This window comes from Chlamydotis macqueenii, chromosome 21 (assembly GCF_036417535.1).
Source record: "Chlamydotis macqueenii isolate bChlMac1 chromosome 21, bChlMac1.mat, whole genome shotgun sequence".
Classification (NCBI taxonomy): domain Eukaryota; kingdom Metazoa; phylum Chordata; class Aves; order Otidiformes; family Otididae; genus Chlamydotis; species Chlamydotis macqueenii.
The window spans coordinates 1,402,625-1,428,689 of record NC_141576.1 but is presented as its reverse complement, the minus strand read 5'-3'; the positions used below and the strand labels follow the sequence as shown (position 1 = coordinate 1,428,689).

Here is a 26,065-nt window from a genome sequence, read left to right as displayed (position 1 = left end):
CTTCCCGCCGCTGCGACTCACTGTGTTCGCACAGGGGCCCGTAGCGGCCGGCGGAGCAGCGGCAGGCGCCCGTCCCCGGGTCGCAGGTGGCGTTGTGCAGGCAGGCGCAGCGGAGCTGGCAGTCGGCACCGTACCGTCCCGGCGGGCATTCTGCGGGATGGACACAGCGACAGAGCTGCTCAGCGGGCGCAGAGCCGGCCACGGCCCCGGTCCTGCACTTTACAGGGCTGTGACACGATCGTAGGATCGTTACAGTTGGAAAGGACCTCTAAGATCACCAAGTCTGACCGTTAAAAGTGCCATGATAAGGCAGAATCGGTGGGCACAACGGAAACCGGACCCAGTTTGAACCAAGCTGAGCGAGCTCAGCAGTTACGGGGCCGGCGCAGGACAAGGCACCCCAGGGAGCTTTACCGAACTCGCAGGATTTCCCCGTCCAGCCGGGTGCACAGGAGCAGGAGCCATCGGCCGCGTCGCACAGCCCGCCATTGCGGCAGGAGCAGGTCTGCTGGCAGCCCACCCCGTACCGGTGCGTCCCACAGCCTGCGGGACAAGAGGCGGTGGCAGCGGGCGCAGGGCGAGGAAACGGGCTCCCGCTTAGGAATTCCTGCTTGTCCCGACGCACGGCCCTGCAGCTGGGATTTACCTTGTTCGCAGGTGGGCCCAACTCTTCCCGGCGGGCACAGGCACTCTCCGGTGACGTGGTGACAGGTGGCGGCAGTCCCGCAGGAGCAGACCCCTGCGCAGCCCTTCCCGTAGCGGCCGGCGGGACATCCTGGCAGGAGGAAGACCGTGAGCTGCCTTGGCCACGCCGAGGCACAGCCGGAGGCTGGAAAGGGGGAACTTTGCCGTGGCACGGGGGCAGCGGAGTGGGACCCCTGTCACTGGTCAGGCCAGGAAAAGAGGTTCTAGGTTTCCTTCTGCCGCAGGAGCGAGGCATTTTTAGCAGAGAGAGCGAGCAATGCGGTGATGGTGTGGTGCAAGGGGCGGCGTGTCAGCCCCGTCGGAGCGGAGAAATCATTTGGGCATAAAGCGAACGGAGCAAGGAAATTTCTCCGTGGGTAAGGCAGCCAGCAAAGGAGCGCAGCGCAGACTGTCATCTCGTCTCCCGCGGGACCCGCGCCCAGCACTGCTCGCCGCCGGCTGAGGAACCCCCTGCGCGCCCCCGCGTCCCCCCGCTGACCCCGCACTCACCAACGCCGCAGTCGGCGCCGATGTAGCCAGGCGGGCAGTGGCACGTCCCCGTGGCGGTGTCACACTGGCCCCCGTTCTTGCACGTGCATGGTTTTTCACAGTCATGGCCGTACCATCCAGGGGAACACTCTGCGGGGGGAAAAAAAAAAAAAAAAAAAAAAATCCTAAAAAGACAGGAACGAGGTCCAAACACCCTGGAAAAATCCACCACAGGGAGTTGTACAGCCATGCCATCAGAGAGGAAGGTTTCTGACCCTGTTTGCGGCACGGAGCTGCTCCAGAGCGCTTACAGCTCAGCCCGCTGCACCAAGGGCGCGCAGCTCGCACACGCGCATCCCTTGGCAGGAGCAGGGTGGGCCGGACGTCACCCGTACACCCCGCAAGCTCCTGCAAGCCAGGCTTGGGTGTCCCTGCCCTCCCGCCCAGGAGCGGAACCGCGGCAGCTGCTCCGAGGCGCCGGCGGCTCAGCGCTTTTAAGGAATCTCATGGCAAACAAGCAGCGATGCCAAGGCGCTTCGGTCCAGTCGGAACCTCTCTGCTGATGGTATCGCCAGTAAATAGCCCACAAGTCAAAAGGAAAATGGCAAAAAACCCCCGTCCTGAGCGCAGATGAGGATGATGCTTTGTTTACATGAACTCCTACGTGCAAATTAGTCACTGAGGACACCACAGAGGTCAGAGAGCTCGGGGCCAGGCTCGGACACGGCAGCGAGACCACGCTTGCCTGGACAGGCTCAGCTCCGCGCTGCCAGAGCTGGCACCAGTTAAGGACAGAACAAACCAGCCCTCAGCCGCGCCGACGAGGACACAGGTGACCACGGCAAGAAACCAGGGCAGACACCCCGTGGGAACCCGCGTTTTGAGGCCACCGCAGCGAGCCGGCCGCTCCTCGAGCTGAGGATTCTCCGGCAGCCAGCCCAGCGCCGTCGGGCCGTGGCTCTGCACCGACACCGCCGGCGCTCCCGGCACCGCGCCGCGGCAGCAGCCTCGGGCAGCGCGCAGCGGAGGCGTGTGACGCGGAAGAGGAACCAGGCGGGCGCTCACTCAGCTGGCAGGCGGGGCCGTGGAAGCCGGGGGCGCAGACGCAGGCGCCGGTGAGCGGGTGGCACTCCCGGGCGGCTCCGGCGCACTGGCAGGTCTGAGCGCAGCCCTCGCCGAAGGTCCCTGGCGGGCAGGCTGTCGGGAGAGAAGGCGGTGAGGCCTCGGATTTGCTTAGCAGGAGCTACCCCACCCCTCCGCGTAGGACTTTTTTTTTTTTTTTTTTCCCCCTTTTTATTTTAAGCCAGGATTCAGGAAGTCATGACAGCGACAGTTCTCTGCCACCCAAAAAGCAACGGGAGCCCGTTCCCAGCACGCAGATGGTTCCCTGACTCCAGGAAAGACGGGGACTGGGAAGAAAACTGAGCACTTAAAGGCATTAGGTGTCTTTCACAATGCTAGCCCTACCTGCCCTCACACTCCTGCAAGCGTCCATCCCCACACCTACACCCCCACTGCGGGGTAGGGAAAGCACTCGCACGCCTCCGGCTCTTCCAGACTTGCTCGTACCCTCGGGAGCTCGTTTCGCACGGAGTTATTGCTAATCCCTGGGATAAATACAGGGCTCCGCTTTCCCACTTGGCTGCCGGTGCTTTCCGAACATTCTGCGGGCACACGCCCAGCTGCCAAAATGTGAGTTGTTCCTTGGCACAGCTCACTCTCAGTTGTTTGGGTTTTTTTTCTTTTTTTTCTATTTTTTCCCCCCCTCTATTTTACGTAGCAATTGCTTGACCCATCATGTTCCCAGAGCCTGTCAGCAAAACTCCAAGAGGATCGCTCCCTCCTTCGTACATTTTTCGCATCCGGAGCCGGTAAAGCCCGGCGGGCAGCCGCACCGGCCGGTGACGTGATCGCAGGGCGCTCCCGGGGGACAGGCGCAGCGGCCGGCACAGTCCTTCCCGAAGGAACCCGGCAGGCAGGCTGTGGGACAACAGGCAGGGGGACGGTCGGCTCCTGACTGGCCTCCAGGTTACTCCCCGAAAGGCCTCGTGGAGCGGGGCCGGCTCCTGTGCGGATGAAGGGATGCTCTCACCTTTCTCGCAGCGGCGGCCCCACCAGCCACGGGGGCAGTCGCAGGCGCCGGTAACGTGGTGGCACGACGCGCCGTCCCCGCAGTCGCAGAGCTCTTCGCAGCGCGCCCCGAACCGCCCCTCTGGACAAGCTGCGGACACGCAAACACAGGAGAGGCCACCAGTTACACCAAAAAAAGGCAATGCTGGTCTTTTTTCACAGGCACACATCACACTATTGATGTCCCTTTCCTTCTGGCCAAGCTGTGACAAGACCGGTGGCCTCTGCCAGCACGTGAAGGTGGTCACCTACCCTGGACCTGTGGGTGAGCCCAGTGCTGGCCACTGCGGGCAGGGTGAGGCACGGAACGTCCCCGGGCTGAGATGGTGAGATGGCCAGGACCAGAGGGGCTCCCGAAGCCAAAACCCCCCGGCCGCCCACCCCTCCTAGTCTCCACCCCGGCTGCCCTGAGACAGGGGACCATGCTGCTGGGGCTTCCAGGCGCTGGGTTTTTTGGAAGCGTGCGGCACAGTGCTGGGAGGGGACGATGTGCCTGAGGATGCGGCAGAATCCTGGCCGGATGAGCTGCAGGTTGGATGCCGCGGCCAAGTTCAGCTGACAAGCAACGTCACCCGACTAAGCCATGGCTTTCACGCCGTCCTACAAGGCACGGGCCAGGCTGAGGCGTCCTAGCCCTCGAAAGGGGAGGAAGCGTGTGGCTCTCTCCTTGCTGGGCTGATACTCGATGCCAGTCCCTGTCACTACTCTTGGTGAGACCAACAGCCCTTTCAACCCTTCCTCCCAGCGAAGGGACTGCCGGGGTGTGCGTTACGGTGAAAGAGCAGCACCCGAAGGAGAGATGTAATTGTGGGGGGCTTGGGGCTGAAGGCAGGCATTTAGGGTCAGTGTTAGGGCCAGATACAGGGAAGGAAGAACGGAAAGGAGATGATGTTCTGTTACTCCTAAAATAAATGGAACAACAGCTTCACTTGGCTTCTGCTTTGACTGCTTTTGGCCCCAGCCGTGTCCCTCTGGCACGGTCGCCTCTGCGCGCTCCGTCGCTTTTAGCACAGCCCGCAAAGCAAAGCAGAAAGCGCAGCGGTGGGCACGCGGCCGGAATCGCAGCACCCGCCAGCTCTGCCTGCGGTGCTAAAGTCCAAATCTTGTGTCTTTGCTTGAAAGTCTGCTGGTCCCCCGCATGCCCTTGTGCCTCAGCACCGCGGCAGCACGCGGTACCCCGGGGCAGGACCCCCCCCCAGCACCCCACTTACGGCTCTCGCACTTCTCGCCCGTCCAGCCGGGCTGGCAGAGGCAGCGGCCGCCCTGGCGCTGGCAGAGCCCCCCGTGCCGGCACTCGCAGCGCTGCCGGCAGTCGGCCCCGTGCTGTCCTTGCGCGCACTCTGCGAGAAGGCACACGGTGAAACGCGCCCCGGCACCCACCTCCCCTGAGCGGGACCCCCTTACCCGTGGGCACACACCACCAGCGCCGTGCAGGCAACCCCCCGACCCTTTTGGGGGAAAACGAGCCCAGAACGGGACAAGCTTGTGCCAGAGCCCACTCCCCAGCGCTGCCGATGTGCCACTCACCCAGCTCGCAGGCCAGCCCCGTCCACCCCTCGGGGCAAGCACAGACCCCCGTGGCGGGGTCGCAGGTGCCACCGTTTTGGCAGAGGCAGCGCTGGCGGCAGCTCATCCCATAGAAACCCGCCGGGCACGCTGAGGGGAAAACCAGGTGGAAAACGCAGGTCAGAATGCGGGTCCGAAGGCAGACACCGCACCTCTGGTAGGCTGCCAGAGGGAAAGGTGGGTGGACGGATACAAAAATGAAGCCGTGATCGCTCGCAGTGAGAGGCAGGGAGAGGAGCTGAGGCTGTGCTGAGGATGCTTAGCTGCCCACGTAAAGACATCTGGAATTTTAACCCTCTCAGGTAAGAGGCCGGTGTGACACACGGCACTGGGTGCCTGATGGCTTTACAGCCGCCTTGGTGCTGGTGGTGGCAAATACACACAAGAAAAAAAGGCTGGGTGAGTTCAGAGACGCTCCGTTGGTAACCTACGCCTTCGGTCCTGAGCTGCGGAACATCTCCTCTCCGAGACCCAGAACCGGGGATTGGCAGAGTTAAAAACAGCCATTAAAGCACAGGAATAACTGTTCCTGTGCACCGTTTCGCTGAGCTGTGCGCCAAGGCATCGCTGACACGGCGTCTGAACTCAGCGCGGTGGAGGGCCAAGCCCTTGCCCCTCGTGCTGCTACAGAACCGCAATTTCTGGGGCAAACTCTCGGTTTCTCCCTTTGTGAATGAATCGGGAAGCGCCGCACAGCTAATTCGGATCGTCCTTGCCATCCTGCCTTGCTATCCTACAGTCTTGGCTTTCCGTAGCCGCTACTCCACCGAAAACTGCGACGCGCCCAGGGAAAGGGGTTTTTAACGCGCGCGGGCAGAGGAAGCAGCCAGCCCGGGCAGGGCGCGTTACCTTGCTGGCACGCGGGTCCCGTCCAGCCAGCCGCGCAGAGACAGCGGCCGCTGACGTGGTGGCACGTGGCGTTGTTGAAGCAGCTGCAGGTCTGGCTGCAGTTCTCACCGTACCTGTTCTCCTGGCACGCTGCGTGGGAGCAGAAGCAGGCACAACTGTCAGGCAGCAGGTATGACCTGCGTCCGCCAGAATCCTCCCAGCCATCCCAAATGCACTCGGCCGGGAGAGGAACCCACGCTGGCACGCGACCAGCCCTGCGGTGCTACGGGGAAATAACAGCCGCGTGCTACAGGCGGCTGGCATCCAAACACGGATCGTTTTATCTGTTAGGGACGCTCTGATGGATGCCCAAGCCCGCGTTACATTCAACACCAATGTGCTCAGCCACGGCCCCTGACAGCGGCACCCACCCTGGGCGCAGCGCGGGCCGTCCCAGCCCGGGGGACAGTGGCACTGGCCCGTCACATGGTCACAGCGGGCGCCGTTCAGGCAGTCGCAGGCTTCCCGGCACTCCAGTCCGTAGAACCCGTCAGGACAGGCTGCAGAAGAGAAAGATGAATCCCCACAAAATGCCTATACAGAGAGCTGGAGACCTCCCAGTGCAGAAGGGACACCTTGGTGGCCAATTTTCCCGCTATAACGCCGCAGCAGTGTGATGGCCACCGGTTACCGGCAGCAGAACAGGGGCTGCCTGTCCATGACTCAAGGACACTCAAGGACAAAGCTGCGGTGCAAAGGCAGCGGCACTGGGTTTCCGTCCACCAAGTGACCGCGCAGGCTGGTGCGGGAGCCAGACCCTGCACCCAGGGACCCCTTCGGGAGGCCGCTGCAGGACCCTGTGTGTGTGTGGACCCACGCGGCTGTGCGTTTACTCCTTGTTAGTCTTTTTTTTCTTTTTTTTTTTTTTACCCCCAGACCTTTTCCCTTCAGAATTAAAACCAGAGACTTATCAGCTTGCAGACAGGCGGTTTTCCCCAGCACCACCACCATCCCGAGGGATCCTCTTTGCCGTAAGGGCACGGCAAAGCCAGCTAAGCAGACCGGCGCGGTCCGCGGGAGCCGCTGACGGCGCGGGGTCCCCAGGCTCGGGTACTCACCGTGCTCACAGAAGGTTCCTCGCCAGCCCGGGCCGCAAGTACAGGCCCCGCTGACGTGGTCGCAGGCGGCCCCGTTGTCGCACTGGCACTGGTGCCGACAGCTCAGCCCAAACCAGCCCTCCGGGCACTCTAGCAAGCAGAAGCAAAGGAGACTGAGGCGCCCGTCCTTTCCTGGCGTTCCCGGGAAGCTACGCTAAGGAGCCCAGCTAAGGACCTCCCGTCTGATGCCTTTCCCCGGGAACGGAACCTGTGCCGAGCCGGGCGACCGGCAGCACTCACTCTTCTCGCAGCGGCCGCCGACGTAGCCAGCTTCGCAGATGCACTGCCCAGTCTCTGCGTTGCAGCTGCCATCGCTGTTGCTGCAGTTGCAGGCGTGAGCACAGTCGGGGCCCCAGCGCCCTGCGTCGCAGGCTGAAACACAGGCGGGACGCGGTCCTCAGCTCCGCTTGCTTGGCTCCTCCGGATAGAACACCCCGACGCTCCTCGGCGTGTTAGTGCCATTTATTACAACTGCTCGCTTAGGCAGGAGGACCAGCGCGGCCGAAGGTCCTCAGAAAACCCCGTGGGACAGGGTGCTATGCTAGCACGTCTTTGACGTGAATTCATTCTGCAAGCAAGCCCGCTACAGAAAAGCAAACGGCACAGGCAGGACAGAACAAAGAAACCGAAGGGATTTCAGAGAGATTTTTTTCCGGCACAGGCGAAGCACGAAGACGACAACGAAGCGAGTGACAGCGCAGCTTTGCACAGGTCAGCGTCTTCTAGCGATGCTGGCTAACGAAGAGCGGGTACGGTACCTCTCTGGCAGTTATAGCCCGTCCAGCCCGGCGCGCAGCTGCACCTCCCCGTCACGGGATGGCAATGTCCTTCATTCCTGCAGCTGCAGCTCAGCTGGCAGCCTGGCCCAAACCAGCCGGGCGGACACGCTGCCAACGCAGACACGCGCTCGCTGTAACCGGCTGCTGCAGCCCCGCAGCAAGAACTTCCCTCCCGGCAGCCCCGCTGCGTACCGCAGCCTGCGTCTGCTGAGCCGCCGTGCTCCGCGCCCGCGCGTGGGTGCTCAGCTCTGGGCCGAACGGAGGGGCTCAGGGTTTGACCTCCCGCTCTGCTGATGCACCGGGAGGACTGGACTAGAGGGACTTCCAGGGAAGAACCCAGCCCATGCCCCAAAGTGTGAGGGAACGCGGGCGCGCACGGCGCCGAGCCCGGCTCTGATGAGCACGACGGTGCCTGGCCGGTAGCAGGATGCTCTGCTCTAGGCCAGGTCAACCTCACCAACCCTCCCTCGGTGCGAGGGACCCGGCGGCAGGCGCTCACCGTCCTGGCAGCGAGGGCCGGTGTAGCCGGGCGGACAGAGGCAGGCTCCGGTGGCGGGATGGCAGCTGGCGTTGTTGGCGCAGTCGGGACACAGCTCCTGGCAGCCCGGTCCCCAGTGACCCTCAGGGCAAGCTGGGGCGCGGGCGGAGAGAAAGGAGAGAGCGGGGTCACAGCCGAGGAGAAGTAAAAGGCAAAGAACTGACGAACCTGGGGCGGGAATCCCTGTTCAGCAGCTGGAAGAAAGTCAGTTCAAAATGCACGGTAAGCTCTGCGCAGGTGTGGGTTTGTGGCGCTCAGCTCAGGAGCAGGACATCTCCGTATGACTAACAGCTTCCAGCTGCTGTAGCACTGAGTAATCACGTAAAAGTTTTTAATTTAGGATTCTCTAGTTTTCCAGCAGATAAAGAGTAATACGTTGAAGGCAATTAAAAATATACATTGGGAAAGAAAGACTCCTTTCCTACGTTAAGGACTGCCACAACCAAAAATATCTTCACCCTTTTCATTGCGTGTGTTGTTTGCGTCCTTGTCCTTCACTCAGCTCCAACAGCAGAGCCGAGCTAGCTGAGGCCGTCTGACTTACCATCCAAAGCTGCATTTTTCTCTAATTCCCCATGAAGCCCATTCTAATTGCACTAGATGTTTTTAAAGCTAATTTTAGCCAAAGAGAAATAACAGCCATACGCCTGAATCCCTACCTCGGCGCATTGGCCGCTGCTGCCTGCTCACCTTGGCCGCAGTCGCGTCCCGTCCGGCCCGGCGGGCAGAGGCACTGCCCCGTGCTCCGGTCGCAGGGCGCTCCTCCGCAGGAGCAGGACCGCCGGCAGCGCGCCCCGAACGTCCCCTCCGGACACTCTGCATGGAAAACAGCGGGGTGAGAACAGCCCTGCTCCTGCCCCGAGAGCACACGGCCGCTCGGAGCCCGTGCACCTACGGCTCGGTGGGGAAAAGCCCAGCTGTGGAAGGGTCCCGGGAGCCGCGCTCACGGATGCGACGGCTCTGTTATCCCCAGCCTCTCGCCTTTCCCACCGCCACCTCGGTGTCTCTGAGCATCGCTCCTCTGCTGTTGCTTGTCCTTTCAACAAGCGTTTCTCCACACAAGACCGACTCATCCCATGCCCAACAGCCGCGGCCAAGCTGGTGTCTAAATGGTGAAGGCAACCCTGCAGAAATAACCTGCTCCATCGCCGCAGCACCCCGGGCGGCAGCCAGTGCCAACACCACGGCCGATGGCTCGGGACAGACCCCGGCCACGCGCGGTCACCCCACGGGCCGAGACCTGAGCTGCCCTGCCCTCTCTGTGCCGGGGTGCGGGACACCGGGTTCACTCCAGTTTAGCAGTCGGCTAATTACGTGCAGGCTGAGGGCCAAAGATCCCTAAATCCCACTAAATCTCCCAAAAGAGCTCCACGCTTGCGGTCCTTTTTGTTCACAGAAGCCAACGTTTCGTAAGGCTTCGGCAGACGCAGACGCACCAGCACTCGCAAATCACGGCGGAAAAGCACACCAGTGCGGAGATCTCAAGTGACACAGTGGAGTTTTTGTTATTCCTCCTCTTCGCTAATTGATGGCAGATGTTTGTCTTCACCCTTTAATAATTTCCAGATCCAAACAACAGCCAAGAGCCTACTATTTCTACACAAATATTTGTGTTATTTCCTGTGACTCCCCCCTACAGGCTTAAGCTCCTTTCTTATTCTTTTTATAAATATCCCGACCGAAAGCGCCCGGCCCGCCGCGGTGCCGCGTGGCTCCGGAGGCTGCAGCGTCCCGCCGCAGCAGGGGCTCCGGGGCTGCCGGGACCCCGTGAGGGGGCACGAGCCCTGCGAAAGCTGCTCCCTCCGCTCCTCCTAACCCCGTCCCGCTCCGTCAGCACTTGCTTGCACAGGAACTTTCTGCGGCAATCTGCGGCTTTCGGTCGGACCGACGGAGCAGCTACCTTCCATTGGTTGTGGTGTTACGCAAGATAATAATGTGCTAGCAGCTTAATTAGGTTAATAGCTGTAACTTCTGGGGTGGGCGTGGATGGAATGCTTGGCGAAACGTAAGTTACCGCAGAAACTCCCGGGATGCCCGAATCAAAATTTGGATGCTGACCACTGCAAGCCTCTTAACGCAGCGTGGCATCAGGTGTGGGCTTCAAGAGTCCAACTTTTTGCATTTTCTGTTGGATTCTGAAGGAGACAGCCTCACAAGAGAGGGAAGCTGGCTTTTCCGTCGTTGATCATCTGGGAGGCTGGCAGAAGTTATTCTTTTCCAAGAACTGTGTGTGTTTTGTAATCACCGCCCCGTGCCAATGACTCACTGCCATGGGGTTCACCCAAACCACCTTTGTTCGAGGAAAGTCAGGCTCTGACACCCCGACTATCGCCCAGGATCTTGAAACGCCGCACCCTCGCAGCCCGAGCATTACAGCGCACACACGGAGCTCTGCGGTGCGGTCACTGCCCTGGCCAGAGCAGACACCGGCTCCAGGAGGCTCATCCGTGGAAACACAGAACACCAGGTTGGGAGAGACCTTTGGGATCATCTGCTCCAACCTTTGCACAGAAACAGAAGTTTAAATCCTAATGTAAATGAGATTTTTTTTTTTTTTTTTTTTTACACTTACAGATCAAATGGAGTTTGTAATAGAGCGGAAAATACGATACCGTTCTGCTGGGCACTGGTTGCCTGGAAGCAAAAAAGATATCAAAGTGGGGGAAAAGATAACTGAATATCTGTCACCTTCATCTACCAAAGCAGGGATGCCCAAGCGGCAGGATAAAGTGACTTTGTTCTGCTTTTCTGAATAACACCCATTGTGTGTGAGAGATCCTGCGTCCCTGCTTTAGAGAGGCTGCAGCGCTTTGCAAAGACCTGCAAACCGCCGCTCCGGTGTCCTCCAAAGCTGTTTCAGCTTTCCACATCTTGTGAGCAGTGGGCTCGGGGGTCTGAGAGAATTCCGGAAGCCCCTTCCTGCTGTCTTGGGAAGGAAAAGCCTGTACGTGTGAGGAAGCGCAGGCCGGCAGCGGGCGCGGAGCCTTACCTCGGTCGCAGTTCTCCCCGTGGTAGCCGTGGGGACACTCCTTCTGGCACTCTCCGGTGACGTGGTCGCAGGATGCCTCTGGGGAGCAGCTACACTTCTTCTTGCAGCCTTCCCCGAAATGGCCAGGGTCACACTCTGTTAACAACCACAGTCACAAGGGAAGAGCGGCCGGCGTGACCTGACGGGCCCGGGAAGAGCGGCCGCCCCAGCCCAAGCGACGGGCACGCTCCCGCAGCACTGACGCGCGACCGAGTCCGACAGCACGTTTTGCTCCTAATCTGAATAAGAGCTGAGACAGGCTTAGGAGGGTGGCAAGCAAGCCGAGCGTTTCCCCAAGAAAAGGAGTTGGGGGAAAGAGGGAGGAGAAAGGGGGACACTCCGTGAATCCTTATGGCCACTCACGCGTCTCACAGCGCTCGCCGCGGTAGCCGGGTTTGCATCGGCAGGAGCCGTCCCTCTTGTTGCAGTCCTGCGTGTTTTGCTGCACGCAGCCGCACTCTTCGGAGCAGCCGGGGCCGAACGCCCACTTGGGGCAAGCTGGGCACAGAGGGAAAGAGCTGGTCAGTGAGCCGCGAGGCCAAATGACGCAGGGCAAGGGACAGATGCTTTGCCACCCAGCGCTGGCCCCTCCCGGGGCTGGTACCCAGAGAGGCTGTAATCTGAGAATAATACACACGTATCTCATAAAAAAGATGAGGACGAGCATACCTAAATGGCAGTACCGCCCGTATAAGCCAGGATCGCACAGGCAGGCTCCGTAAATCCGATGGCAATGACCCCGGTTGGCGCAGTTGCACTTTTTCCTGCATTGCTTCCCATAGAATCCTTTAGGGCACCCTAGTAATAGAGAGAGATTCCCTGGGAAGATGAGCCTGCCATTTTATTTCCAGCAGAGCACAGGAAAAACATCCCAAACCCAAAGCTGTGCACCTCAGAAATGAACCTAGGCAATGGACGGGCCAGACGTCGCGTTTTCATACGTGAGACAGTAACGCACGAGGCCATTCCTATCGATAAGTAACAGCGATATTTGCACTGTTCAGGGAATAAACCGACTGTGCTTTCCCTGTTACGCTGCAGACCTCAATACGAGAAGCACGTGGCAGACAGGCTGTGTCAGCCCCTGCCCGGCCAGCATCTCCCCGGGCAGCACGCGCCTTCCCCGGCACGGCAGGAACAGCAGACGGTTTAAGCAAAGGAAATGCCACCCTGGGACAACGGACCAGTTCTGTATTGTTTACTTTCACCTTACCTTCCTGTTTTTCCTCTGTACCCTTCACTCACCTCCTCCCTACAGAAAGAGAAGGTCGGGGTATCGCTTGCGTTCATTTATATTCTGCTTTGCTCTCCTCCTTCAGTAATAGTTCCCAGATGCTCCTAACCGTTTGTCTGAATCTCTTATCGTCTCACTCTTCCTGTGTTTTTAGATTACGTCCCCCAGATTTTAACTCTTTGGGAGAACAAATACCTGCCAACAGCAAGCGACCCCTCCTTTTGCAGCACTTTGGGCAACCACTGTTGTCACAACTTTTCAGTGCTTTGGCTTTTCTTCAGCAGAAGATACCTCCACAGGTCTGCACGTTTACCCCTGAACACCCGTTTTTGGCAGTCTTGTCTGTGTCCGCCACTGAAGGTCCAGTGCAACGTAGGTGGCTGCCCGCGGTCGCTGCTGAGCAGCAAACAGGGACTGCAAAGGTCTCACAGTGCGAAGACAAGAAACACTACCCAGAGCACTGTTCGGTGGGTGAAGAATCCCCTTTTCCATCTTTTTCTTACTGAAATGACATTTTTCCACGCAAGACTAGGTGGCCCACTGAGTCAGACGGAGCAGGGCTGTATTAGATGGGATGGGTCAACAAGAGTCGAAAGATGCCTTCAGTGAACAGCTACAAAGGGAGCCTGGAAAACGTTTTAAGGCTTCAGAGGAGCAGAACCGGAATGTCAGAGTGGCATCGGAGGGGCCATAACAGCCCTCTACTGAATAATGGCAGATGCTCTGCCAAGACGTTGAGAGGAACAGAAAGGAGCTACCTGGGCAGGCTGGGGAGCATCGCTCACAACTCGCTACTGCTACTTCCTCACAGGAAAAAGTTTTAGGGAGAAAAGGAAAGCGCAAGAGAAGCCTCAGTGTTCTGTGCGTGGTTTCAGGGCCCCACAGAGCTGCCGTCCTGCCCGTCTGCAGCAAGGCGAGCATCCCGCACCCCGGCAGGTCCCCACGCCTCGCCCTCGCTGCCGCGCGAAGCAGGCGACGGCGTGCCGCGGGCTTACCGTCTTGGCAGAGCTCGCCGGCCACCCCGGGCGGGCAGCGGCAGGCGCCCGTGGCGGGGTCGCAGGTGCCGCCGTTCTGGCAGGGGCAGGCCAGGCTGCAGTTCTTCCCGAAGGTGCCGGCCGGGCAGGCTGGGGCGAGAGAGACGACGCTCAGCCGGCTGCCGCAGCCCCGCGCATCCCGGAGCAGGGAGGAGGAGAGCGTCCTCGCCCGCCGCCCGCCAGCATCACTCACTCTGGTTGCAGAGGACGCCGGTCCAGCCGGCCGGACAGTCGCAGCCGGTCTCCTCCGCGTTGCACGTGGCTCCGTTTTGGCAGTCCTCGCAGGTCAGGCTGCAGTCGGGGCCAAACGTGCGCTCCAAGCAGACTGCAACGAGAGGCACGGCAGGTGAGAAACCTTCCCCGGTGCTGCCTCAGCATCCCGGAGAGTTCGCGCAGAGAAACCCCCCGCCGTGTTCCCCACGCTGCGGCAAAGCTAAAGGCATCGGTGCTGTAACACAGGTTCTGCGCGTGCAGAAAAGGGACTCGACCAGTCTTGTGGGGACGCTCACCAAACACAAATAAACCCAGCACGTGTGATTAATTTTGAAGGCTTCCAAGCAAAGCATGCCATTTACCAGGGCTGCAAAGTGCCCACCAAATTTTTCTGAGAGTGTGTGCTCTCCTCTTGCTTCCATCTCGCCCTCCTCTTCTTCATAGTCGTCGTTAAAGAGCTGGGTGAACTCATCTCGCAGGATTGCAACGTGAGGGATCGGGCGGATAACGGGGCGCCGGCCATCCAGAGCTTCCACAGCGTCTTCTATAGCTAGGGAAGCAGCCAGGGAGACGACAACGTCAGAGTGGGAAAAGAGACAAGATGGCCAAGAGGTGACTACTAGGACAGAGCCTCCGTAATAAGAACGGGAGACCAGAAATATCTGTACGGGGTTGGCGCATCCGATTTGGCACTGATTGCACTGCTTATCTCTCTCTATATCGACAGCTCTAAAATCTTTGCAGCTTGTTTGCTTGTTTGGTTTGGCTGGAATGGGCATGACTTCAAAAATCTGCAGGAGAGGCTTTGGCCTTCACCCTGACAGGCAGCTCTGGCTCCTCTGGTAACCGAGCTCACATTGAACCTTTGCCCCGAGCCACTCGATTCTGTGAGTTTTTCTGGCAAGTTAATACTTCTATGGGAAATTAAACAAGACAAAATGAAGCGATGCATTTCAGCTTGGTGCTTCTTTTGGGAAGGGTATGTACCAGCTACAGGCTTCCTTCCCGTGCAGGGCAGGCAAGGGTTAAAGCAGGCAATCAGGCTAAGCAGAGGCACCCTTGGGAGCCAGGGCAGGGGCTGCCAAGCCCATAAAAGCCAGGGCAGAGTAGGCTTTGCCATTTTGCCAGAGTGAGGAGGCACCAAGTGCTGCTCTTCTGGGCCCAGCCCCCAGAAAACCTTTCCAGGAACCGGGGGCACCGGATGAAGAGCGAGTGTTGGCTGCCTGACTAGGTAAGCTGGGTAACAGTGTGTTTGGTGGCGGGTTAAAGACACTACCACTGGAAAAAAACCCTTTATTTCTTATAAGGGAAAACTGCAGAGGCTGTGGGAAGGGTGCTGGTTCTTTGGTTACTGGGCAGCCATCACCACAGACTACAGTAAGCGTAGCTGTGCCCAAATCCTCTGCGCCCCTTTGGAAAGCGTCCCGTAATGTGGCTGGAATAGGACTGGCCCTGTCAGGGGACAGCTTTTCACCGCTGCTGTGAGTCATTTCCACTGCTACCAGTAGTAAATGCTGTGGAAAAGCTGGAAAAGGTGGTGTGCCGGGCTACGGAGCTCCAGCATGTGCTGGTCCCAGCGCAGCCGTGCTGGGTGCTGGGGGAGCGGGGCGAGGGGCAGGTAGCGTGCCGCTTGTCGCACGGATGTCACACTTACAGACGCAGCTCCTTCGGTCCTCGTCCAGCTTGTACCCAATCTCGCAGACACACTGGAAAGACCCTAGCTGGTTCTGGCAGGTGTGCTCACATCCGCCGTTATTTGAAGAGCACTCATCCACATCTGAAAAACACGGGATGCTCCGGTGAACGGCAGCAGGACAGCTACGCGTCTGTCCACGGCTGCTCGGGTGACTCGGGGAGCCCTGGGTTTCAAAGTAGGTTTCAGCCCACATCTATCACTAATTGTGTAGAAATGGGTGGGTAAGCTCGGTTTTTCACCTGTGAAATGTTACTGGAGAGCTTTGGTAGTGAGAATAACTCATCAGGAGGAAAAAAGCCCCAAGTTCTTTACGCTAAGAAGGCATCAGAGAGCTGACAGGAAAACCGGTACGAGCTGGGAGAAACTGGAGGAAATGCCTGTCTGTTTGCAACCAGGTAGGACAATTTCTTGTTCTCTTTAATAAAAGCTTGTGACAGTCACTGTCGTGGCCGTATTTCATGCAGACTCTTTTATCTGCCTACATCTCTTGGGTGAAAATGGGTAATGTTTGCCTCTGGGGTCGAACACAAAATGGTTTCTGTGAATTTGAGGAGTTGGACCTGGACCAGCTCACCCTGAGATGCTCTGGGTTGAGCGCAGGGTGTTCAAAAGCCCTGTTGCTGCCCTTCAGTTGTGCTGGCCTGGAGTTTGGGTTCGGCTTAGAGCGGCTGAGCTGCCTTAACTGGAAGCAAACTGGGGAGGCTGACAAAATGCAGAACGAGGGGAGCAGCCCGTTCCGTGCGGCTCCTGCCACGCCGCAAGGCCAAGGACCGCAGGGCCGCTGGCTTACCTGCGGGAGCCCGGCGCGATGTCTGCTTACCGTCGCAGCCGCAGCCGTCCGCGCTGAGCCGGTACCCCGCGAAGCAGGCGCACTCGTAGCCTCCGGGATAGTTGTAGCAGTCTTGCTGACAACAGTGAGCACCAGTGTCACATTCATTGACATCTGGATAAAAAAAACAAAGGGCACTGGACGTTACTGCACATCTGGCCTTGCAGTGGTGATGGCACTTGTTAAATTTGCTCCCTGATGTTCTGGTGAGCGTTTACCGATCCGACTGCCAAATGCTGGGCTAGTGTTCTCGCTCTCCTGTTGAAATGAGTGAGCTTTGTTACCAGATCATCCCCTGCAACACGCTGCCCAGCCAAGGGAGGAATCCAGAATCCTGGAGGGAAGTTAACCATTATTTTCATTTGAGATCGTTATTAAATGTTCTGTGTTCTTACAAATAGGGGGTGACTCCAGCTGTAACATTGACCTCTGGTTTCTGATTTACCCTACTAAAAATACTGATGTCCAGTACAGAGAGGGGTGAGAACTGCCTGGTTCCTTCACACCACCTCAGCATGAAGTCCCCAAAGGATGGATCTGGACAACCGGAGGGAAGCAGAGCCCCTGGGGCTTTACATTTCAAGCCCTCAATATTTATGGGACTCCATTTGTGCACTACGAGGTGGAATTACTGCAGTGCCTGTGAGTAGGAAGGCTTGTAAAGCATCCCCCTGTCACCAGAGGGGCCTGGACCAAGGAGACATCTGGTAGGAAAACAAATAGCACTGCTGGGCTATAGAAAGTGCACTGGCTGCTGTAGCAGGCAAAGAAATAAAGTTCCTTGAGGGTAGCGCTCAGTTCAGGGTCAGGCGCTGGAGGCACAGACCTCCCTAGGGACCTGCAGGAAGGGTACCAGGATTTTTGGCAGCTTGGGGTGCCCGGAAGGACGGAAACACCCACCCAGCTTTGCTGTGCGAGCCAGAGCCACAGCCCCATCCTCAGCGCAGGAGTAACCCACAGCCCCACGCCGGTGCAGACGTCTGGCTGGTGAGCACTACAGCGGGTTCCTGATGAGGTTATTTGCTGCAAGGGGCTCAGAGTAACGCACCACAAAGTGCATGCCTCAGGTTTACAGCATTTATGTTACCAACATCTACTTTATAGCAGCTGGTGGGGCTGAACCACGCTTGGCTGGCAGGGAGTGACTCACCACATCACTCACATTACTCTGCTGCTTCCTTTGAGACAACAGGCAAGATGGCACACCTGGAGCAGCATCCCTTCTAGATGCAGGCTCACAGCCACCGGAGATGTGCGTCTGCCAGTGCTGCCTAAGGCCATGTTCAGCAGGGAAAAACCACCAAGTTCTGAAGTCAAGATTTGCTGTCCAAGTAGGTCTTGAGTGGGGGTTTGAGGATGTCGTCAAGCAGAGCAATATCTCCTCTCCTTTTACTCTGCAAGTTTCTACCCTCCTTAACCTGTTTGTGGTGCATCTACACATGGCAGCTAATGCATAGAGACCCTCATCCACTTGAGATGTGTTTGTAAAACACACATTTCCCCTTGCCTTACCAGTGCATGTCTTCTGGTCCTCTTCAAGCCGAAAGCCGAAGTTACAGGTACAGACTGGGCCAGAGCTGGTGTGGTGGCACGTGTGCGAGCAGCCACCGTTGTTGGTTTCACAGCTGTTCACAATCTCCATTTCGATCCCTGGAAAAGGCAGACCAGTTAGGACTCTGCATGTCTGTGCGTACTGGTGGGGCCATGCCTTCCCTCGAGCAGGCACCCAGGCAGCAGCTTCCAGCCGAGCTCCTCGCGCGTGCTTTTTTGTGTGCACAGCCCTGCTGAGGAGAAGAATGATTGGCAGCGGGGAAAGGATGAAAATAGTTCTGCACAGAGGCCACTGCTGGGCTGGGAAGTGATGTACAAAAATAAACCGATGGGTCCCAGGCAATGGCTCTCAGGGACAGACTTGTCGAGCAGGCTCTGGACAGTCTCTGAGATGAACCAGACTGCAGACAAAATTGCTCCTGTTCCTGACAAGCTGCAGAATGTGCTGCCAACCAAAAGTTGGCTCGGTCTTCCCAAGTACAGAGTTGTTCTGGTGCCAGCTAGAAATGGGAGCAGCAGAACGCAGCTCACCACGGAAACATCCAGATGCCTACAGCTAGAAACGTTTGCTACTGACATGTCAAAAATGGTAGGCGTGGACAGCAATAGCAGCCACAGATCTTAGCTTGGCAAAGTTTATGTAAACTTCAGTCTAGTTAAGAAGGAACTTGTACCATGGAGCTTTGACTCAGTCCTGAACCTCAGGAAAACAACTTCTGTCTTCAAGAACATTTTTGACTTTTTAGTGTGTTCAGACCTAAGGAGAATTAAAGAAGGAGAGCCTGATGCTCCTGAATGGATCTGTGCATGTCAAAACAAAAGCTGGGCCGTGGTGGAAGACTATCTTCCAGATTTCACAACGTGGATATAGCCCCTCTGTCTTTCCTTTTCTTATTAATGCAAGAACAACCAGGAGTTGTTTGCACAAAAGAAATATGCTAGAAGGGGCAGGGAGAAACACTTTGCATACAGGAAGGCTACTTAGTTCTGTAGTTGTCACCAAAGTAGAGGTATTGTCAATGGTTATGGCAATGAGACACACAAACTGGGGGAGCCACGTCAGAACACGACTGCGGCTGGTGCTTCCACTGTCCCTGCTGTCAAAAGCGACCCTCCAGAGCCAGCATCTCTTACCAGGGGCTCACCTGGAAGCCAAGATCTCAGCAGCAATAAAACTGGGCTCTTTGTCACCTGTGGGCCAGTTAGCTGAAGCCACAAAGGGTAATGTTCCCCGCTGCGTACTCACGGTGCTAGGCGAGGAGGCAGCTGCGATTTATTAGACGCAGACCTGGCTTCCTAACCCAGCCCTCTGCAAGCCTTGCTGGCTATCGCGCATCCTGACCCCAACAGCTGAAGGCAACCGCGCAGTTGCACGCAAAACTGAGCGATGGGATATTGTTTTACAGAATATGCAGCGTGAGATGAACCATGTTCCTAGGAAGAAAGGTGTGTGCAAGCTTAGGCTCTTAAATAGCACATCAACCACCTCGTTCCTCACGTTGCTCTCAGTTTGATGCCTTTCAAGACCCGTTTATGGTCTGCAAAGCCTCACCCTCAGACCCTTGTCAGGCTCCCAGTGAGAGCTGCAGCAGCCGCCCAGGTGGGGCATCAAGGCTTCCAGTAACACCAGCTGCCAGCACTGGGACGGCCACCGTGGCTTTTGTCTGTATGGGTGCTGCTAGCCCTAAATGCTGGTTGCTCCATGTTGGGCTGTCCCTGCTGACGTGTGTGAGCTGAACAAAGATGTACAGACAATCTGGCTCGCTCTTGCGTAATAGTGTTTATTTCTTTTCTTGCTGGGAGCAGATGTGATCCCTTCACCAGCTCAATTCCTCCTCCAGTCACACATCTGCAGCTGACTGAACTCATCCAACAAAGTCCCCAAGAGCAGAACTTGGCCTCTTTGGAGACAAACGGCTCCAAATTAATGGCCTAAACCAGCAAAAGTAGCTTCATGGTAACTTTAAAGATCAGACAAAGTTTTTTTTTATCTCAGTGGGAGAGTAAAAAGCCTCAACCTTGCCTGTGAAATTCTTCAAAAAAAAAAAAGCTTGCTCTGACTGGGCCCCACCAGTGCACTGACACCTGCCTGCAGACGCGAACCCGCCTCCCGTCCCCGGCTCTGCGTGCGGTACTCACGGTAGCATCGCTTGCCGTCCGCCCCCAGCTCGTAGCCCGGGTTGCAGGTGCACTTGAAGGAGCCGCGCGTGTTGAGACACTGGTGGGCACACGTGGCGAGGCCAGCCAGACACTCGTTCACGTCTGCGGGAGGTGAGCAACCAACAAGCAAAGCAGGGTGAGCCATAAACATTCTCCCAAAGGGACAATTGTTACTCATTTCAAGTTTCGCACCCTCAATTCTTCACCGGGGTCCAGACCGACAAAGAAATGGAGTTAAGAGTTCAGAATTACAGTAAAGCTTCCTAGGAAATCGGATCACGTGAAACTCAAGTGTTGTTCCCGACAACTCGAGCAGGGCTCTCGGACAGACATCAGCTGAGCCCTCTCATGCCACCCCTCCGGAAGGCTTGCGCCTCGCTCCGTTAAATCCCCAAACGCTGGTAGCTACCCAGACGGAGCACTACTTCACCCTGTGAGACACCGGTGTGGTTTTTCCTCCATTAAAGCTCTGTTGTAGGGACCATACCTTCGCAGGCCCTGCGGTCGGGCGCCAGCCGGTAGCCGGGGTGGCACTCGCAGCGGGCTGTGCCGCGGTGGCTGAGGCAGCGGTGCATGCAGCCCCCGTTCCGGTCGGCGCAGGGGTTCCTCACTGCAGGGCAAAGCAGAAGCAGCAGGTTTGTTTCAGAATCCTAGCTCTTATTGGCATCGTGCTTACGGCAGAAGAGAGCTGCAGAAAGTCTGCAGCCCGTGACGGACCGTTCTCCCCCTGGCAGAAAAATCTCCGCTACTGCTCACTGCTCCATCCAGGCAGGAGGGTTCACGTGGTGCGAGGGCCTGCGAAAGGCAGGCTCTAACCTGGGTAAAACCTTTCCAGCCGACGCTTGGCTCGGGCACATCCCTCTCCGGAGATGACGGAGCAAGCCCTGGGCAAATCTGTTTCCCGTGCTCCTCTCAAGGGGTTTGCCGCTCTCTGACCTGGAGGGAGCCTACAAACCCCTACCGACCGCTGCACTCCTAACATCCCTGTTGTTCCTTTTCCCTTAGCAACTCCACAGCTAAATACTTCCCTCCTCCTGTTCCCTGAGTGCCAAACGCTAAACGAGAAGATTAAACTTCTGCTCCGTGTCCCCTTCAGCGTCTCGCTCTCCCGCAGCTGGGAGCAGGTTGGTCAGAAAGCCGTCTGGAGAGGAACTCCCGGGTCTGATCTATTTGACACCCGAGCATCCGAGTCTGCGCTCCCCCTTCCCCAAGCCTCAGCTGCCCCTGGATAAAAGGCTGAAGCGCACGAGGGAACTCACAGACGCAGCGTTTGCCGTCCTCCCGCAGTTGGTAGTTGTGCCGGCACTGGCAGCGGTGCTGCGTCGGCGTCACCTGCACGCAGTCGTGTTCGCAGCCGCCGTTGCTCAGGGCGCAGGTGTTCACAGCTACGGGACAGAGGGACAGGAGGCTCAGCGCAAAAATAGCAGTGCCTGGATGAGACCCTCGCGCGGGAGCGGGGCAAACGGCACGTGCTTGCGCAGAGCACTGCTAATGGGAACTTAAACCTGGGGCATCTCCTGTGCTAAAGCGGGAAGTTCAGGCAAAATTCGGAAGCAAGATGTGTGCTAATTGTGAGCGGTTGGTACCAAACTCTGTCCTGCGCGCAGGGCACGGGAGAGGCTGCCCACCACGGTGCCGACCCCCTCGAGATGGGGGCCCTGTGCTTTAAAAAGGTTCAGATCAGCTCAAAAGCATCAGGTAGCAGCTTAAAATCACTTTTTTCTACACCAGCAGCTCTCCTGGGAGGTGAGCCCAGGCCGTGGGGGTCTGGGCTGGGTCCTCTGCGGCGTTAGACGGCAGGGAAGCTGACAACCGGCACGCTTCCCAACGAGCATCACCCGTGTCACAGGCTTCCCGCACTGCAGGAATTTTGGTATTGCCAAAATTCTCGTAATTTGGTTCAAAGACAGTCACTGCAGGGGCAACGGCACCGCTAGTTCAGCTTAATTACCGCTCAGAGAGGCGTGCTCAGGCGTGCTCAGGTTTTCCTGTAACAAAGTGATACGGAAAATTAGGTTCCTGGCTCTGTGCCGCTCAAAAGACCTCACCGATTACAAGGAGTGAGGCCCAGCAGGCACCATCAGCTCTTCCAGGAACATCTAAGGAAAAATGTTTTAAGATGCATCCCGTGTGTCCGCACTTTGGGTGTAACGACCCCCAGCTCAGCGCTTTGACCAGCAGATTTCTGCAGGACAGCGCCCATCTGCGCCGCGAGTAACCGATGCCGCAAGCAGCCGGAGCGCACGGAGACGTGCCGGCAGGAACGGCGATCTCGCCCTGAGCGCAGGCGGGATTGGGAATTGAGATTCCCGACGGCTGCTCCTGGCCGTGCCACGGCGTTTCTGTGTGGCCTTGCGCAAGGCGCTTCCCTGCCTGAAGGATTTCAAAGAGCTGGAAAGCAGAAGGCTTTGCCTAGGCTACGGCAGAAAACAGATCTTGTGACCAAACATGTGGACTATGTTCCCTTTACAAGCTTTCTCTCATCAATCAGCCTTAAAATACTCGTCTCCCTGCTCGCTGTTCTTATAATCCCAGATTTCTCTGCAGGAGAAGCAAGGAAAGCGTGATGTTTAACTGGAGATATGTACCTTGAAACCAGCTTGCCTGCTTACAGACCGTGGCACGTCTCCTGAGGTAGCCCACCTACTCCTTCACGGGCGAGCATCTCAGGGAGCCTGCTCCAAGGAGAGGTGTCCCTTACGGGAATGGGGGAACTGGCCTTGAGTCTGCTCCTCCTCCTCTTGTGAGACACTAACGTGCGCGAAAGACGTAACGCGCTGCACGTGCAAGCTGTGCGGGTGCGACACCGCCAAAACCCGGCCGTGGTCTGGGGTGGAAACGCAGACCCCGTTTCCATATGCAGAACGGTACGACGAGTTGTGGTCTCACGTATTTTTCAAACTGCAGAATAAACTCCTGCGCTGACTCTGAGGAAGCTTAGAAGAAAGCTAAAAATATTTCTAATGAAAAGGAGCTCTCCACAGGCTGACACCAGGTAATCGCGGTGCCCTCGGGAGCTTTGCTGAGCAGGCGAGCCTGGGAAGCACGTGCCGGTAAAAGCCTCCGCCTTTCACCAGGTCCCTGAATCCGCGGGGACGCTGGGGCTGCCAGTGCCTCGGCAGAGCGTCCAAAGGCTGTTTCCTACAGACAAAGTACTGCAAGTCATTCAGCTGAGCCTCCCTTGGATATTAGCGAAACCCAAATATTTGGCACAGGAGGAAAATAAAAAGCAAAAGTGTGTGTGTGTGTGTATATATATATATATTTTATTTTTTTTCCCTCCAAACAGTTCTCCTGCAAAAAAAAAAAAAAAAAAAAGCCTTGACTATGAGGAGCTCTCTGATTTCAAACTTTTAAAAGCTAACTTCCCATTGTATGCCTCTAAACAACATTTAGGGGAATAAAAGTGACTTCATAGGGTCAAAGTACTGCCACACAGAACACAGGGCTGGAGCAAGAACTATCGGTTTATGTTAGCGGTGCTGATGTTGTTTCCTTTAATCCGTTTGGACGGGAACAACAAATACTCAGCGTTCCTGAAAAGTTATGGGTCAGAGTCACAGCGTTCAAGATTTAGCAGAGATGGGTGGTCACTTAAAAATATTCTGATATATTGAAGTGTTTAATAACATGTATTCAAAAATACCCATAAATAATGTGCTTGTTCTCCTCAGAGTGATTTTAAAAAAAAAAAAAAAAAAAATTAAAACAATGCTCCTGCCTGCCAAAACATTCCTTCATATGGGAACGGTACTGGGCCAACGTGTAACAAGCCAAGGCATCTTACATCTCAAATAGCCTCCCAGTTTGCAGTTATTGGTATGAATTTGCAGCTTAAATAACTGCCCTCCTTGCTTACCTCTCACAGAGAACTTGTCAGAAGGGAAACACACAGCCCAGCCCTGCCAGAGCCGCTGGCCCTGGCTCCCAACCGAAGCGGTCCGCGGGCCGCTCGGAGCACACCAAACGCCCCGCGCCCGCACGCCAGGACGAAGGGGCCGGCGCGCGCCGCCGTCTCAGCCGCGGCGGGGACCTTCCAGACCGCCACGGGTAACGGGAGCCAGAAGTCCTTCTCTGCCAAGAGACTAACGCTGGCATCGCCGGCCGTACGGCGCCCGCAAGCCACGTGGCACGCGCGCCACGTACCCAGCAAAGCGAGTCGCATCCTGCGGCATCACGTGGAGCCACCCGCCGTGCACGGACTGACGGGTGCTCGAGCAGCACCGCAGTTCTGCTAAGATACAGACCAATACAGTTTAAGAATTGGGAATAAAACGACAAAGCAAATGAAATGTTACAATTGCTTTGAGCGTCTTTCCACCAAAGCAAGGACCTTCGAACGCCAGGTCTCCTTAGCCGGCTTCTTGCAGAGTCACAGCCAGCAGACCTCACCGCTGGCCCTGTTTTAATTACTGCTCTTTTTTTTTTTTTTTCTGTTTACAGAACCACTCTAAAAATATTTCCATTCCCAGATGCTTTTCCTAGCCTAACATTTCTGCGACAGCGCTGCCAAATCCAGTGTCATCCTGTACATCACACAGCTTTTTGCAATTAAAGCTCAGACAGATTTTCCACAGATGATGTTTCATCGTCTGCACGAGGGATGGCACTTCCAGCCCCGCTGTCTGAAGGGAGCGCGGCGCTGCTGAAAGACGCCAGCTCCCAGATTCTGACCCCCTTGGGCCTGGGGAGTGGATAAAAAGGGGTGACAAGGACATCATTAGTGCTGGTCGCTCGCGGGGAGCAGGTCCGTGGCGCAGCAGCCTAATACGGGAGCTGATTTAATAACGGAGCTTCCCGAGCCCTGTACCCCCACAGCTGACCTTCGTGGCCCGGGCACTGCTGAACGCAGCCCTGGAGCTGCACGGGAGCCGAGCGGTGCCGTTAGCCCCCCTCTCCTCTTTCCCATCTCCATCCCTCTCCTTCGGATTGATTCGCCGTCGGCAGCAGCGAGCTAATACTTTAAAAGAAACCGCAAGCAGAGGTAACTGGGATGGAGCATCACGTTCCCTTTTTGCAGCGTCACACCAAACTGTCGGTTCTAAGAAACAGCTGAAAAACGCATCACCGAACACTGAAAAGCTCAGATTTTCTAAAACCTGCGCGTCGCCTGTGTAATGCACGCCAGCTGCAAACCTCTGGGAAGCACACGCAGACCACTGCCCTCTGCGCACGCAGCTCAAGCCCACACAAACCCTCAGGCACAGCCCTGTTCCCTACATAAATCACTGCTGTATTTGAGATTTCTTCATCTGAAGCACTCTTAATACAAACAGGGATACATCATGTAATCCCAAACCAATTTATCCCAACCCCAGACCATCTCCAGAAACACGCTGTGTGCTAACACAGACCATCTCTCCGCTCCGCGGGCCAACAAAAGCACTGGGCTGGGATTAAATCCTCTGCCTTGGACCGGAGTTCACCCCTCCGCCGAAGCGGCGGCGAAGGACCCGACGATGTCAGCTTCCTGCCTCCTGCCCATGTGGTTCTGATAAAGGAGGAGGTAATTTCAGGACGTCCAATGACTCCTTTTGCTCTGTTTCACTTTCAGGAGAAACGTCTGCTCCTTTCCCCCTCCCCAGGCGTTCACTCCGCTCCCGCGGCGCAGGAATCCCTGTGAGGTGCCGGGAGCCCCTCGCGACAGTGGAGGGGGGCAAACGCCGCCCCCCTGAAGGAAGGGGTCCCGCAAGGGACGCCATGTGCCTGCCGGCACGGACCGCCCAGGATGCTCCGGCCAACGTCAAAGACCAGATTTAAGATGTCCCCGTTGGGCTGCGCGCAGAGCCAAGCTCTGCTTTTGCTGTAAAAGGTCCAGACACCCCCAAAAAATGCGTTTAAAGGGAAAACATTACCTCCAATCCTACCCAACTAAAGTGCAAACCTGAACAGCCTTTTAACCTGGCACCGCAATACCCTTCATAGGCAATGGCTATGAAAGGTGCCCCAGTGACTACCGAAACCTGCGGCCGCTGTTTCCCTGCGCAGTACCTCGCTTTATCACCTGCAGTGCCAGGCACGACAGTGCCAACAGCTACCAAGGGTGCAAAGCCATCAAGAGACAGCAGCAAAAGACTTTTATCTGCTTTTCCAGTTCTCTGACATCTTCAGAAACAAAGTTTTTCAAGGGGAAGCCTGAAAAGAATAGT

At 57.0% G+C, this 26,065-nt stretch overlaps 1 protein-coding gene across 4 annotated transcripts in view; it reads right to left on the bottom strand.

The window, feature by feature from the left end:
- The window catches only part of MEGF6 (multiple EGF like domains 6), a 78,537-nt gene that overhangs the window by 3,583 nt on the left and 48,889 nt on the right, over window positions 1–26,065 (bottom strand). For all 4 annotated transcript variants that reach the window (XM_086764672.1, XM_086764673.1, XM_086764674.1 and 1 more), the window contains 28 exons: window positions 21,176–21,301; window positions 20,404–20,526; window positions 19,896–20,018; window positions 17,718–17,855; window positions 16,197–16,319; window positions 15,335–15,457; window positions 14,063–14,230; window positions 13,661–13,792; window positions 13,429–13,557; window positions 11,869–11,997; window positions 11,563–11,697; window positions 11,161–11,295; window positions 8,862–8,987; window positions 8,133–8,264; window positions 7,613–7,741; window positions 7,095–7,226; window positions 6,816–6,944; window positions 6,129–6,257; window positions 5,719–5,847; window positions 4,831–4,959; window positions 4,515–4,643; window positions 3,266–3,394; window positions 3,025–3,153; window positions 2,239–2,370; window positions 1,195–1,323; window positions 647–775; window positions 415–543; window positions 22–150 (listed from right to left, as the gene is read on the bottom strand). In XM_086764672.1, coding sequence (XP_086620798.1) covers window positions 22–150; window positions 415–543; window positions 647–775; window positions 1,195–1,323; window positions 2,239–2,370; window positions 3,025–3,153; window positions 3,266–3,394; window positions 4,515–4,643; window positions 4,831–4,959; window positions 5,719–5,847; window positions 6,129–6,257; window positions 6,816–6,944; window positions 7,095–7,226; window positions 7,613–7,741; window positions 8,133–8,264; window positions 8,862–8,987; window positions 11,161–11,295; window positions 11,563–11,697; window positions 11,869–11,997; window positions 13,429–13,557; window positions 13,661–13,792; window positions 14,063–14,230; window positions 15,335–15,457; window positions 16,197–16,319; window positions 17,718–17,855; window positions 19,896–20,018; window positions 20,404–20,526; window positions 21,176–21,301 — 3,654 coding nt within the window. The remainder of the gene's footprint in view (window positions 1–21; window positions 151–414; window positions 544–646; window positions 776–1,194; window positions 1,324–2,238; window positions 2,371–3,024; window positions 3,154–3,265; window positions 3,395–4,514; window positions 4,644–4,830; window positions 4,960–5,718; window positions 5,848–6,128; window positions 6,258–6,815; window positions 6,945–7,094; window positions 7,227–7,612; window positions 7,742–8,132; window positions 8,265–8,861; window positions 8,988–11,160; window positions 11,296–11,562; window positions 11,698–11,868; window positions 11,998–13,428; window positions 13,558–13,660; window positions 13,793–14,062; window positions 14,231–15,334; window positions 15,458–16,196; window positions 16,320–17,717; window positions 17,856–19,895; window positions 20,019–20,403; window positions 20,527–21,175; window positions 21,302–26,065) is intronic.